The 15,617-nt window shown below is 42.0% G+C and overlaps 1 protein-coding gene across 6 annotated transcripts in view; it reads right to left on the reverse strand.

Annotated features, from left to right (window-relative positions):
• Positions 1-276: 276 nt before the first annotated feature.
• HACL1 (2-hydroxyacyl-CoA lyase 1) overlaps positions 277-15,617 on the reverse strand; it is a 38,212-nt gene continuing 22,871 nt past the window's right edge. For 5 of the 6 annotated variants that reach the window (XM_030550884.1, XM_030550881.1, XM_030550880.1 and 2 more), the window contains 9 exons: positions 13,666-13,801; positions 11,270-11,375; positions 10,185-10,268; positions 9,349-9,450; positions 8,140-8,294; positions 6,429-6,587; positions 5,365-5,472; positions 4,825-5,011; positions 277-4,419 (listed from right to left, as the gene is read on the reverse strand). In XM_030550884.1, the coding sequence (XP_030406744.1) occupies positions 4,387-4,419; positions 4,825-5,011; positions 5,365-5,472; positions 6,429-6,587; positions 8,140-8,294; positions 9,349-9,450; positions 10,185-10,268; positions 11,270-11,375; positions 13,666-13,801 (1,070 nt within the window). In that variant the 3' untranslated portion in view covers positions 277-4,386. The remainder of the gene's footprint in view (positions 4,420-4,824; positions 5,012-5,364; positions 5,473-6,428; positions 6,588-8,139; positions 8,295-9,348; positions 9,451-10,184; positions 10,269-11,269; positions 11,376-13,665; positions 13,802-15,617) is intronic. The other variant, XM_030550882.1, reaches the window with a different exon arrangement.

Raw genomic sequence — 15,617 nt, forward strand, 5'->3', positions numbered from 1 at the left:
ATGGCTTGCTGCAGAACTAAAACAGAATTCAAAACACAATGCCACCTCTGAGTTTAAGAAAACTCTCTAATCCTCAAATAAAACTTTTAATTTGAATCAACAGTTTAGCGTTGTAGACTTAGAACTATTAGCCAATCACTATTTACATTTAATAACTGGGCCACACCATTTGCAGTGCATACACTCAACTTCATACTTTTCTCCTGTTCTTGTTCTTTTAAAAACTTTTGAATACTTCCTTGTGTTCTGAAACGTATTTTGATACAGATTTTCATTTTCTTCCCATTTTAGTGTGTCAAATCTTTAAACCACTATCTGCTAACAGTTTGAAATGTGTACGTGGTGGACATGAAATTCATCAGTATGTTCAGATGTACACGCACGTCAGAGCTTGTGTGCATGCTTGTTTGTTTGTTATTTGTATCTTCTAGACTAGTGGTTCCCAAAGTGGGGTTTGCAAACCACTAGAGGTTCGCAGAACGTTACAGGGGGTTCGCCAGAAAAATTTCACTAATGGCAGCCAGAGGACCCCAGGCATTGGAGGCAGCAGGTCGGACCCGGTTGTAGGGCAGACAGCCCGAGCCCCAGGGAGAGTGGGGCAGGGCAATTTGGGCTGGTAGCTGAACCATCTAGCACCAAACACTGTCTGTAGAGAGGACACTGGGCTAGATTGACCATTGGTCTGACCCAGTATGGCCGCTCTTATGTTCTAACTTTATTTTTTATGGTATCCAGAACTTTGGCTAGTCCCAGCCCTCACCCTCGGCCATCTGTTGGCCCCATCCTCAACTGGGGCCCTTGGTTACCCCATCCCTAACATTCGCATGCAGTCCCCATGTCAGCCACATCCCTAACCCCAGCCGGCTCCAAATGTCATCCTACCTTGGGGCCTCCAGCCATAACACTAAGCCTAGTCTAGGGTCCCATGTCAGCCCTGGGCCCCCACTGGCCCCATTCCCAACCTATGCTCTCAGAAGGCACCAAACCTAACCTAACCCAACCCAGGTCCCTAACCATGGGACCCCACTCTGACCCTTGCCCCTAGCCAGCCCCAAACCTAACCCAACCTTTAGGCCCCCTGGTGACTGCTAATTTACTCTAATTGTGAATTTGAATGTAAAAAGTCAATGTAAGTTCATAAGATGTTCACAATAATCTAGAACAGCCAGTGTGGATGGGAAAAGGTACAATAGGGAGACAACTAGTGTAAACAAAAAGGCCTATGGCCACAGCTCAAGGCATGTGTTAAGATCATGCTGGTAAACAAGAGAAATGTGGAACCAGAAATTAGTGAGCCAAAACTAGTGTGCTGGAAACTTGCTCTAACTGGTGGACAAAATACTGAGAGGATGGGCTATTCCACACATCACCTCCTTTTGGGAGTCCTTAAAGACTTTGGGAAAAAACACTGGCTACTGAAGTGAGCTCCACCATCATGGCCATTACCCTAATTGGCCCTAACCCTCATCCTAGCCAAGAGACCCTGCCCAGCTCCATCCCTGACCTGGGTGCCCTAGCCACCCCCAACCCTCATCTTAACCAGGTTCCCATTCCAGCCTCTACCCTCATCTTAGCCCAGGTACGCCAAACCCTATCTAAGGGCCCCTGCCAACTCCAATCCTATCAATAACTCCAGATGCTCAGCCATTCCCACCCCTAACCCTACCCCAGGCCCTGAGAGCCCCAATCCTAAACTTATACTGGGCCCCTGGCTATTCCCAACCTTTACCCTAAGCTAGCCCCAACACTCACCCTTGCCCGGGGGCCCCTGCTGGCCCCTATCTAGAAGGCAGCCCTAGGAGACCCCAAATCTACCCTAGCTCAGGGCTCCCAGCCAGCCCCAAACCTAGTCCTAAGTCTCTTGCTGGCCCTGGCCCTTACCCTGGGTCCCTGACTAGTTATGACCCAAAATCTAACCGGGGGGCGCTGGCCCCAAACCTCATCTGGGGCTGACAGTAATGTGGGAATTTTTAAAAAGATTTTTATGAACTATATGTGTGTGTCTGTATCTGTGCACTATTTATCCATATCCAATATGGCATGAAAAGTTTACTTCCTCCCTGATACAAGGAAGGGGTCTGTGTTATGAATGTTCCCTGGATTAGAACCAGACAGCTTATCAAGAATCTTCTGGAATCTATGCACATGTATGGAAAATCCTGCAGCGATAATGGAAGAGCCAAGGATCGGGCTATTACTGCTCCTCCTAACTATGCAAGGAAGGAAAGTGAAAAGACCACAGCTGGAAACAAAGGAAGTTCAGGTGTGAACAGACTACTCTTACAGTTCTGCTGTGAAAAGAGCAAGGACATACAAGGCTAGAGATATTAGTTGGATCTCAGCAGAGCATGACATCTTGTGCCATGGCTCTCACCAATACAAACTCTGTCTGAAACAGACCTGAGCCAGACTAACCTAGGGACTCTTCCACGCGGCATTCCAGATGACTAATAAATGCTACTTTGTTTTGACAAGGCTGTCCTGCATCCATCCCAAATACTTTCTGCATTGCTCCTTAAGAAGAAAAAGTCTCAGCAAAAGTCTGAACTAAGGGTATGTCTACATTTAAAATGCTACAGCAGCACTGTTGCATTTGTGCCACTTTAGCGCTTCAGTGTAGACATTACCATGGCAGGAGTGGTTCTCACATTCCTGCAGTTAATCCACTTCATTGAGCAGCAGTAACTGGGTCAACGGAAGAATTCCAGCACTGTCGACGCTGGAGGGTTAGGTCAGCATAGCTAAGTTACATCTCTCAAGGTGTGGATTTTTCATCCTGAGAGATGAAGCTATGCTGATGTAAGTTTTCAGCATAGACCAGCCCCGAGTTGGACTTACAGTAGGTGCTCATGATGAGAAACAGGGGTTCTGGAGCCCAAAGGCCCAGTCCAGCAGTTGTTGAGGCCATGTAGCCTGTCTTTGTGGAAAAGTGCAGGCCCTTGGGGTCAGACACTGGTAAGGGGTTACTCCCAGGAGACCGATTAAAGGCTGGGGCATAGCACAGACCTCTGTGAAGCCATGACAGCTCAGAGAGCCGGTTCAGCCTGTTGCTCGTGGCCCCAACCCTAGCCTAGGTCTCCCTTAGATGGCTCCTACCCTAACCCTGCCTTGATTTCAGGGCCCAGTCAGCCAGCTCCTACCCTGACATTAGTTCTGGGCATTCTCAGCTAGCCACAAACATAATCCCAACCCTAATCAGGGGAAAACTCTCAGCCACCTGGCACTGGCCCCATCTCTATCCCAGAGGCCCCTCCTCAGCTAGGCCCAACTCTAAACCCAGCCATAGCCTGTACATCCTCTCAGCTAGCTGGCACTGGCCCAGTTTTAACCTAGGTGACCCCCATAGCCAACCCCAAGCGCAAGGGTCCCTTCAACTGGCCCCAATGTTAACGGTTTGCAATCTCTTGATCGTGGAATGTTTATTTCTGAATTCTTATGCACTCCTGATTTCATTGTGATAGGTGTGTGTGTGGGAACAGGTGGACAAGGCAGTAATTTAAGATTTTCTTTTTCTGCAAGCAAAGTGGGTTAGAGTTAGCAGGCTGCAGAAATTAATCCAAACAAACAAATTCAGTATTGCAGTGAAATCTGGCATTTTTTAAATACATTTTAGAAGTTTCTAAAGTGATTCCAGGATACAAAGCTGCCAATTCACAGTCTGCATCTCTGTACAGAAAAATACAGTGCAAGAAATTAAGGGCTTAGTCCTTTTCTGACAAGACTCCCATTGAAATTAGTGGATATTTTGCTGGAGTAGAGGCCGAGCACCAACCCTGAAAGGTGCTGAGGACTGCCAACTCAAATGGACTGTGGGAATAGGGAGTGAAGATATTCAGCACCTCTCACTGAGGATCCAACCCAGAGTAAGAGACTTGGGGTCTATAAAAAAAAAAAAAAAAAGCTCTCTAGTAAGCAGCATGTTGATCAAGAGGCGAAAAAACCAACCCCAACAAAGGACAGACTATGATTGCAAAGATCTTTTTCCATATGTAAACAACCTACATTCCCTTTCCCCTCTCAGCCCTCCCCCCCGACTCCCAAGGACTAAGGATTTAATTGACAAGTCTGATCTGTTACATTTGTAGTAAAAAGAAAAGAATGATTTTATCATTCAAGTGTTTCCATACGATCTGGTTCCTAGCCATAAAAGGAAGATTTCCTTTGAATGGACACTCTGATGTACTTTTAGGGGTCTCTTGTGTTGATTACCGCTATTATAGTAGTGTATAGGTGATTTTCTTTTTTTTAAAAGTGAAACACAAACTAGGATTTTACAATCTTATGTAAATAATGATAAATATAGCTTTAGCTGTTTCACTCCTGGAAAATGATTGGTTTGGCTGAAGCAGATGTATTGGCTAGGATCATCACACAGTGCATCTTTTGTTACATATTAGAACGAGTCAGCCAGTGAAAATCCTGGAAGCAAAAAACAAAAAATGAAACAGACAAATAGAAGGCGTAGTAGAATACAAATATGTATTTACTAACATACATTCCTGCCCTTGTGGAACTGCATAAGACTGCTTATGGAAATAATTTTATTCTCAATTTCTTTGGTAGGAGATTAGAGGAATGATTTTTGATACTGTGACAACACTCCTAACAATATTATCAATAAAAAAGGCCCATTAGGAAAATGTAAGGAAGGAAGATGGTGAAGTCAAAGGCCCTGATACTGCAAAGAGCTGAGCATGAGTGGATCCCTGTAGCTCCACAGATCCTCGCTGCAGACCAGCACCCTCCCCACATGTCCCAACAGAGCTTCAGGAAGACACAGGGGGTCTGTCCATCAGAGCCTGAGAAAAATGAAAAAACACATACCTGCTGCTTTCTGTCAGCTTGTGGGTTGATCATTACATTGATAAGGGAAGGCACTTGCTTCTCTACCAGGCTTGCTTTCAGGGCATTTTGCAGTTCCTCTGGTGTTTTTACAAAGTATCCTTTACCCCCAAATGCTGACATAATCTGCTCATAGTGAGAATTTGGCAGGAGACAAACAGGGGGGGCACTGAAAGAAGCAAAGGAGGTTTATGGTTCATAGCAGAGTTAAAATTGTAAGAATGACCAAATAGGATTATGCCAATTTTAGTACTTTTAAATGACTAGATGGTCATTATGCTGGCCCGCTAAGTTTCTCCAGTGCTGGTGGGAAATGTAATTCAGTTCCTCTGAATTTAGTTGTGTGTAACTGGGCATGGTGATAATGTAAAAGTATATTTGTTGCCACTTAGTTACTGATCTGAGATCACAAAGCTTTTCACTTCAGCTTCTAGTCTAGAACAGAAAATACTAGCCATGAATAAAAAGACCCTCTTGGTCGCTTCTCAGTTAATTAAAAGCACATAGGTTAGAGGTACTCACCACACAGTTGGTTCTCCAGATTTTAACATCTCCTTCCAGGAATCTGCATCCAAACCACGGTATATCCCATTGTTGTTTACTATGATAATTACAACTGGTAAGTTATACCTGCAACCATTCATAAATAAAAAAAAAAATGATTGTGGGAGAAATTCTAAAGAATTGCATCTTTCTGTGACGCGCTAAAGGGCCACTCTACTTCTGTATTAAAGTTCTTATACCTACTATTGTTACACGTGACACAAATTCACAGGGTCTGGTCTACAGTCTGGCCTCTAACCAGTCTCCTGGGAGTGACCCCTTTAGCTTGCTGGACCCAAGGATCCACAGTTTCACGGGGCCATGACTCACGAACTGGCCTATCAGGCTCCAACAATCCCTCTCTCTCTCCCCATGGCTCTTTGTGGTGAGTCCAGATGAGCCACACTTCTGTGAGAGACTTAGTCACCTCACTCCATTTGGGGTGCAATGCTTTTCATTCAGTATCTGCAGCCTACACCAGGCACCCTTTGGATCTTTATTAGTTACCTGGAAACTAGAATCTGTAAATCTCTGAGTTAGCATGATAATGGTAGCTTAGTACAGAGTTCATATTGGTGGAAGCCATGGCTTTGCCATGTCCTTCTTCTCTCAGCCCCATCTTTGCTCATCCCGCTGTCTGTCTACCTCCTCTGCCTTTGCTTTCCTGCGAGGGCTTTTGCCCTATTTCCCTGCAGAGAGATGCGGGTGCTGGGAAATAACTTGCTCTAAAGAGTTAATATTCAGTCACTGAGGCTTCCATTCAAATATCTTGATCGCAGCCCAGACAATCCTAGTGGCTATATTTCTCAAATACCTAGGCTGATCTCTCATGTCACAGGGAGAAAATAAGTTCTTTCCCTTCCTTCCACAAGAGGAAGCAAATAGCACCTAATATTAGTAGGACAACATTATTTTTCTGTATTTTTTCAGTTCGTTTTCTTTGTGCATTTAATTGCACTTTGTGTATAGTCGGTTTCCCTGATCTGGATAGTCTGTCAGGGATAATAAATTAAGATGGTTTACTTGATCAAAAAAAACTTTACCTGCAAATAGTTTCCACTTCCATGCCAGAAAATCCAAAAGCACTGTCTCCTTCTACACAGATCACTCGCTGCTCGGGTGTCTGATCTTTAGCCACCATTGCAGCTGCAATAGCAAAACCTAGCCCAACTCCCATTGTTCCAAATGTACCAGCATCCAGTCTACAGATAAAGTAGAATTATTGCCTATTTCTTCACTGCATTATTTTTCCTGTACAGCCAGGCAAATAGTTCTCAAATTGTCCATGACAGTTTGTTCTTGGCTTGCAGTAATTTTGAGATGACCCAACTACTTATAAAACAGTATCTGGATAGTAAAAAGGCATTTGACACATGTATTGCTATATTACACACCATGGGTCTAAATAGGCTTGGTTTTCATATGGGAATCTGATCAAGATTTCATAATACTCTAATGAACACACATATAAATAGAACTTTTAAAAAATGAGTTGACTGGAATAAGAGATGCTTATATACTACCAATTACAATGTACTGTATTCCTGATTGCTTTCAGTCTACATTGTACTACATTTCAAGACATCTAATTAATATGTAATCAGATGTTTCAAGTGGTAGTAAAATAGTTGTTCTATTGAGTCTTGCATCCCAAAGGTCAAATAGGCTACATGAAATCTTTTCTACATTTAACTCCCTGGAAATCCAACTAGAAGCCACTTTCAGGCAAATAATGCTATTCAAATTCTAGTCTTCAGGTTCAACTTTTGAAATCAAATTGCAAGCTGTAATTAAATAAAGACCATTTCATCTAGGCAAATGCAGAATACATAAAAAAATGCACTACTGTAGGCCTAACTTTTCTAATTTGCCCTCTTATGTGCACAAAGCTATGGGCAAGGAAAAAAAGTGTAATAGTCACCGTGCCAGCCTTCTAAAAAATTATATATTTCATTCCCACAGTTAATTTTAAATTAACTTTATTTAATCTCAAAATGTTGTTAGCATTATATGTCACAAATGAACCTGTTTTCAGAAGGAGGTTCTAGACTCCACAGTCAGATCTGAAGGGTCACCTCAGCAAAGATTGTCCAGTTCTCTCTCATACAATCTAATCAATACAGACTAGCTCTAATTTACAGTCATTCTGTAATAGCTGGCTTTAATAAAAAGTCACAAATCAGAACTTCAGAATTTGTATGTCTACATTCAGGCATCTGAATTGCTATGCAGAAGCCCAATATATGGCCTGCTTTCCAAAGGTGCTGTACACGTGTAGCTCCCATTGATTTTAAGGGGATTCTGCATTTCAGCACTTTGTGTGTGTGAATCTGCTTGCAGAATAGGACCCCAGCCTATTTATTTTAAAAATTGTAAATAAATCGTAACATTTTTAGGCACAGATTCACACACTAAGTATGGGACTCAATAATATACTCCCATCCCAAAAAGAACTGAGATCTCTGCTAAATAACTTTTACCTGCTTGAAATATGGCCTTTTATTACCATTGTACTATGTGCTGAAGTCCCACACAAATCAACGTGCATTCAGTATAAAAATCAATGACAGGGTTTGACCAAAAAGGAAAAAAATAACTTGCCTTAACAAGAACAAACCCAAAGACACATTATATATTTACTTTACTTAAATAACTTTTTTATTTAAAAGACACAGCATCAGTAACCTATAACCCAACTGTGTAGAAACATATGCACATAATTGTTGCATCACAGCAACAAAGAAAATACTTTACCTGTGGCGAGGAAGATAGTTTGGAAGCATAGTGCGTCCAATGTCCATAGTATTAGCTCCCTCGCTAACCAGAATGCAGTCCCTGGGTAACAGTTCTCTGACATGATGGAATACTGTATAATAATTCATAGGCAGGGACTTTTGTAATGCCAATGCCTTTAAAAAAAATAAGAGACTATAAATCATTTCCATACGTACTGCTCAGCATAAGGGCAACGTGCTTTGCCATGTGTGAATATTACCACTGAAGTCAGGGACTATTCTCCTGAGTAAGGGCTACAGAACTAGACTCCCTCCCAGTGGCTGAGATCAGCAGAGTCACTTTCGCTGACAGTACCTTTGTAATTCTGAAGACAGGCAGTTTTCAGCAGAGGTTCCCGCAGGTGTGCAACCTGCTCCCTCTGCTGGTGTGCCATCGTCAACAGTTTATTGACGTTCAGAGCAACGAGCAAGGCACATCAGTTTGTTCAACTATTTATTATCTGTATTGCCACGCACCCCCTCATGGGCTAGAATCACATCATGCTAGGTGCTGTTCAAACACAGAGTAAAAATGTTGGACTATTTCTAACAGCAGATGAGCTGTGTCATTTGTGTGCTGGGGTGGTTCAGGAACAGCTCCGGTTTGTGCTGTCTACTGAAAGGAATCTAATTTAGGCTCCAATCCTGCAGACACATATGGGCTTAAACTTCCAGGTATGAACAGTCCAATTCATATGCAGAAATTTAAGGACATCCATAAGTATTTGTAAGATTGGGACCTTAATGATGTACATTAAAAGCAAGTGACACATTGTCACCATAACTGGCACATCCATAAAATAAAATAAAAATAAAGGATCTACCTCAGCAAAACTGAGCTGTCATATGCTAAGAGTAACACCACATCAGTTGCAAATCAAGTCTGTTACCATATCATCTTCTACCCAAGGGCTTCCTTCTGGCACTATGGTCCTGATCTAGAGCCCAATGACTTCTATGGGGTTTGGATTACAATTAGCTCTTAAGCCCAGTCTGTCCATATAGTAGATAAATCTGAACACAGTAAGTCTACAGGAATCTTCTGAAACATTCTGATATCATTCAGAATTTAGCAACTTGAAAGTTCTGATTAGTAGGGAGACTTAACTACAATAATTTCAGGAATATATGATTGATACTGTGTCCAGAAAAAGGATCAAAAGTCACTTTTACTGAGCCATAGTATTACCTTGGATCTTTCTTCATTGCTCTTCATTTTCTCTCTTAAACCCTTCCACCACTCTGAGTAAGAAGGATGTTTCCATTCCATTAGAACAAGTTGTTCTAAAAGCTAAAATAAAAACACACAGACACACGATTTATCCTCTTTCAAAACACAAACCTCAGAATAATTTCTTCCAGAAAATCTAAAATCAGGGGTCTCAAAACACACAGCCCGCGGAGTTATTTGCTGTGGCCCGCCAAGCTCCCTGTGCCCCTCCTGCCCCCCGGGAGTTATTTCCTGCAGCCGCCAAGCTCCCCTCACACGCCACCCCCCCGCCCCCAAGCACATTGCATCCCCGCTTCTCTGCCTACCTCCAGGTGCTTCCCGCCACCAAACACTGTTTGGCGGCGCTAAGTGCTTTCCAGGAGGAAGGTGGGAGGAGCGGGGAGCCATGTGCTCAGGGGAAGAGGTGGAGAAGAGGCGGGGCTGGGATTTGGGAAAGGGGTTGGAATGGGGCAGGAAGAGGTGAGGCAGGGCCTCATGGAAGGGGTGGAATGGGGGTGGGGGCAGGGCTTTTGTACCTTCATATGAAAAGGGGTCAGTGATGCGGCCCTTGAGCCAAAGTGTTCTAGTGCTCATGTGGCCCTCGGGGTGATTTGAGTTTGAGATCTCTGATCTAAATCATACACCAAGATCCCAGCACAATACTACATCTACTTTTAAATTTTAATTTTGGATTAGATACTGGATGCAAGCATAAATATACTGCATAAAAAATGCTTTTCCTAGGACTATTTTTTTAAAAATTAACTCTCTTTCTACAAGTCAGAGGAGGTTATAGACACCTTGCAGTACACTACCTGCTCAGTCACGGCATTTATGTCACCTAATAAATTTGCCGCAGGTCTCACATTATTCCCCAGCTCTTCTGCACAAATATCAACCTATTTTTAAAAAAATAGTTTTTAGACAAAAGAACACTGAATCAATTAGTCTTATTGACTTAAAAATATTCCTTACACTGTAAAATAGAAGAGTATTTTCTAACAACCTCATTAGTCCTCACTTTGGCTCTAAGAGTAATTTCCAGTAAAGATTAGAGGAAGTGCTATTCAGGAGATGATTTACTCCAAGTAAAAACCTACTGAACATTCCCATTTTCAGATGTTCATCTGTACCCTTGGCACCGACTTTCTGCTTCTGTTATACCTCCGACACACAGTACTATATATAAAACTTTGTTAGTACTACCGTGAAGAGCACAAGCTAGACACCTTTGGAGACCAGACGAGACTAATTATGTTTCAGACTACTGAAAGCCAGCTAATCAGAGAGCAAAACTGATTGTTGCCCTTGGACACATGGTTTATAATATTTTGAAATGGGGGAGGAGTAAAATTGTGTTTTATGTCCTACCCTTCCTAACACAGACAGCTTGCCAGAAGTATTCATTTGTTAAGTAGCCTTTCCTCCACTACTCTCATTGTTCCCAAGTGGTCAGGCTCTGACAGTGAGCAGCAAGATCTTGTTTGCTTTGACTGTAAATACAAGACAATGCTTTTAAAGGATCCTATTGAGAGAGGCGTCCATTATGATGAACAATTCCACAATTTCAAAACTCTTTGGTTCTGATCAAGGAAACTGTAGTCCTGTACATGGTACGTGTACATTATGGGCCTAACCCCTGTGCTTCTGCACTGAATAGGAGCTTTGCCATTAATTCAATGGGAGCAGCATCAAGTCCTATATGCTCGGAATAACATTATATTGATTTTGAAAATATCAAGGGAATTAAAAACAAATACAAGTAATTATTTTGGAGAACTACAGTGACCACATGCATTGTACTGCACTGTCAATATGACAGATTACACATGAAAGAGCAGGCTATTACAGAGAGAGCTAACCTACAGAATGTGCTGTTCAAATTATTTTCCTAGATTACCTGGATAATCATTACATCTAGTCGAAATCTTGGTGGAAGTCCAAAGTGCAAAATCCAGTTCAACCTGGCACCAAACAATATTATTACATCAGCATGCTGCAATGCCCTAATAATGGAAAACAAGAGAAAAACATGAAATGTAAATATTTTTATGCATTAACTCCTTGCTTAACATTGTAGTTATGTTCCTGAAAAATGTGACTTTAAGGGACATGATGTTAAGAAAATCCAATTTCTCCATAAGAATTAATGTAAATGAGGCGGGGGAGGGGAAGGGGGGGTGTTAGATTGCCGGGAAATTTTTTTCACCCGACAAAAGACAGTGTGTGTGTGTAGATACATATATTTTGTCTTTTTTCTGGTGATTCTCACCCCCCCCATACACACACACACACACACACACACACAGAGAGTATAAGTTTTAAACAAATAATTTAATACTGTACATAGCAATGAGGACTGTGAAGCTTGGTTGAGGTGGTGAAGTCAGAGGGTGGGATATTTCCCAGGAAATGCCTTCCTGCTAAATGATGAACCAGCACTCGGCTGAGCCCTCAAGGGTTAACATTGTTGTTAATGTATCCTCACACTCTACAAGGCAGTACAAATGGAGGGAGGGGAGACAGCATGGCAGACAGAGACACACACCCTGTGTGTGAGAGAGAAAGATGCGCATTGCCCCTTTAAGTATGCTGACCCCACTTTAAGTAGATTGTCTTTTAAGTAGATCAACAAGTTGAGACAGCAAGTGCTGCTAGTAAGCTCCTGACATCCCGAGCCCTGTTACGCCCCCCCCCCGCTCTATGGAGATGGCGTAAGTGGAGGGCAATAGCAGGGGGGAGGGGGAACACCCTGACACTAGCCCCCCTCTTCCCCACCTCCACACAACAAGCAGGAGGCTCCAGGAAGCAGCTCCAAGACAGAGGGCAGGAAAGCACATGGCAGTGGGGCGAGGGACAGTTGAACTGCCAGCAAGTGATAGCCTCCTGGGTGGCTGCTGCACAGGGAATTCATGGGAGCGGGGAGCTTATAGGGGCTGCCAGGCCACCCAGGTTCCAAGCCCCCACCAGCTAGCTCCAGTGGGCCGCTCTTTCTGCAAGCAGTGGACAAAGCAGGTGGCTGCCAAACAACATTATAAGGGAACATTGTGCAACTTTCAGCAACGTAACAATGAAACAAATTTAACTGGGACGACTTTAAGTGAGGAGTTACTGTATTTAATTGCTTTTCAAAAATGGTAATAGTTCCAGATAGCACAGCACCCCTATCATTTAGGAGAATACAACACCACATATTGCTTCCCTCCTGTTGGTATTTGTTTAGCTCAGCAAGCTAAAAAATCTTTTATACAGACAGCTGTCTCTTGGTTTATATAAGCAGAAGATTTTCTGAATTTCCAAATAAAGTACTAAGGTCTTTCTAAAACAGTGTTCATTTTGTGGAAGTAATTATTAGAGCAAAAAACAAAACAAAAAACAAATGAACAAAAACCCTACTTCAGAAGAACGTTGAGGTTGCAAAATCAAGCTCTCAAAAGTTAGAAAATACCAGAATGAAGGTTGACCATGTAACTTTAATTAAGGCCTCTGGTGCGTATGCCCAGTTTGGCTCAGATGCTGAGCAAAGTACCTCAGGTGTAGTTTTAAATTCTCAGATTTATTAATAACATACTCCACAATGATGAAGATATTTGCTCAACACACAACTTCGTTTAAGTATATAGGAGTTTCAACTGCAAAGTAAGACCACCGTACACACATACCTGCAAGTGCTCTATAAGTAAGTTCACATTAATTTGTCAGTGACTACAATTATTTTTTTAAAAACACAATCTTCAATATAGGTCTCTTTGATCCAATTAAAGGTTTTACAGATACGGTAGTTTAATTAAACTGGAATGTACTACAAATGCTATAAAAGGGAGGCTGCATAAAGTAAAATTTGAATTGTGATACTCCATTTTATGTACCACTTTATAGCCTTAAAGGTCAGCATACTGAATATGCCAGTAGTTTTCCGCTACATGTAATTTAACTTTGTTTACATACTTCATTCTGTGCTATAAACTACTATATTGTCTGATATAGGCTTAATATTTATACAACAAAACGTAACTCAAAAGAATTCAGCTTAGCTCTTGCCAAAAATTTCTAGTGACTCCCATGCTTTCACCCTGGACTCAGTTCTAAGCAGTATTTGACATCAGCTGTGTAAAACTATTGGCTTTATCCACTGCCATAAAATGGCATGAAATGTGAAAACAAACTTTTTTTGCTTTTTGCATTAGGTCTTCCACAGTATTTGTAACATGTTGCAATTTGATGCATCTTTAATGGTATGTTCCTACTAGTTTCCCAGAAGATAGGATTGGAAGCAAAGCCTTGGTTTATACTGACCTGGATCTGGCTGCAGCTACACAGTTTGGATGGTTGTCAGGAACAACTCCTTTCCCCATTGGGGTAGGCAGAAATGGTAGCCCACACTGGTCTACCAACTTTCTGATGCTGTTTTCAGCACGTGAATAAGCAGCTCCTATAGGAAACAAAGTACAAAGAATGGTTTCATGTGATCTATAATTATGCCTTTTCATAGCCCCATTTAAACAAGGTGCTTAAGTAAGGGCTTAACTTCAAGTATGTGAGTGAATAGTCCCACTGACTTAGAAATACTCGTGTGCTTAAAGTTACATATATGCTTAAATGTTTCTCTAAAACAGGAGAACAATGTGATCTCTGAACATATAGGATACATATACTCTTCAGTTAATCCAAACAAACGTATTATATAGATGGGCTGGTAGCACTGCCTATTATTAAGGCTGCCTGACACTTCCCATTATAAGACCCTGCTTTCAGTTGCCTGTAACTTGCCAAACTTTTAACTGTTTGGCTGAGCCTTTTCATGGCAGGTTTCTGCCACAGGCAGAATGCGTTCAGAAAAATTTCCACCAAAATGGTTTAGCTGTTTCTGAGAAAGAGGCTGGGGAAAAATACATTGCCAGAATTTTACACCATTGGCAAAACAATCTTTTCTCTGAGAAGTTCTAGTGCTTTGGATCAGGGACTGGAAATTTGGCATGGGGAAGAGATAGGATTGGGACACAGTCACATTGCAGGGAATGGGGCAGAAGGGGTCAAAAACTTGGGGTGTATAAGTAGAAGAGTCTGTGCCTACTAGAGCACACTCCTCTCCAGAGCCTGGAATGGAACCTAAGATTCACGAGTCTCATCACTCCTCTGCTGCCAACAAGCATCTGTGAAATCCACTGCAAATTGTGTGTCTCATCTGGTCCACACAGAGGATGATAATCTACTACTGCTATAGTTATTCCATTAGCTCAAATGGCAGAGGTCTGTGCGGTGGATCTAAAAGGTTCTTACCCTGCTTATGAACCAGGCGCACGTCAACAGGATATCACGATGGAATTTCTGTTTTTCAATTTGTTTTTTTTAAATACTTAGGAAATTACATACACAAAAACTATGTTAAAAGAACATTACAGCTGCAAGGTCAAGCACTGGAAAGTTAGGCAATGCCAGAATTAATGTTGCCTGTACAGCCTTAATTCAGCACCCCAACGCATATGTATTACGATGAAGTATTTAACTACACGATCACAAACTATTTTTTCCCACCGCACCGATCTCAGTCAGTGCACAAAATTGATGGTGCTCACTTAATGCACTCCTTTATTTTCTCCTCACTATTCAATGTGTGGCCCTAGTCCTTATTAACTGTACATTATTCAAGCCAGGCTCTGAAAACAAATTACTTTCCCAATGGGTTTTTCTATGATGCTTGTTATTACAGTATCTGAGTGTTTCACAAACACTATTTTCACAGTGAGATGAAGATTTTATTCTCATTTTAAAGACTAGTATCTGAGATCACAGACATTTAAAGTCAACAGTATCCACTAATTTTGGGTGCCCGCTTTGTAGCACTGGGGACTTCATTTTTTCAGAGTATATACATATATTGTACAGAGTATATACATATATTGGGGGGAGGGATAGCTCAGGGGTTTGAGCATTGGCCTACTAAACCCAGGGTTGTGAGTTCAATCCCTGAGGGGGCCATTAAGGGAACTGGGGTAAAAATCTGGGGATTGGTCCTGCTTGGAGCAGGGGGTTGGACTAGATGACCTCCTGAGGTCCCTTCCAACCCTAATAGTCTATGATTCATACATTCAAAACACAGCTCCCATTGACTGCAGCTGTAATTGCTCAGTACTTATCAAATCAGATTTCAGAATCTCAAGTCAGGCACAATTATTGACCATCTGTGAAAAGTTCTCTTTAAATGACTTGCATAGGATCATATAGGAACTCTGTGGAAGAGGCAGAGA

The sequence above is a fragment of the Gopherus evgoodei genome, chromosome 2 (genome assembly GCF_007399415.2).
Source record: "Gopherus evgoodei ecotype Sinaloan lineage chromosome 2, rGopEvg1_v1.p, whole genome shotgun sequence".
Classification (NCBI taxonomy): Eukaryota; Metazoa; Chordata; order Testudines; family Testudinidae; genus Gopherus; species Gopherus evgoodei.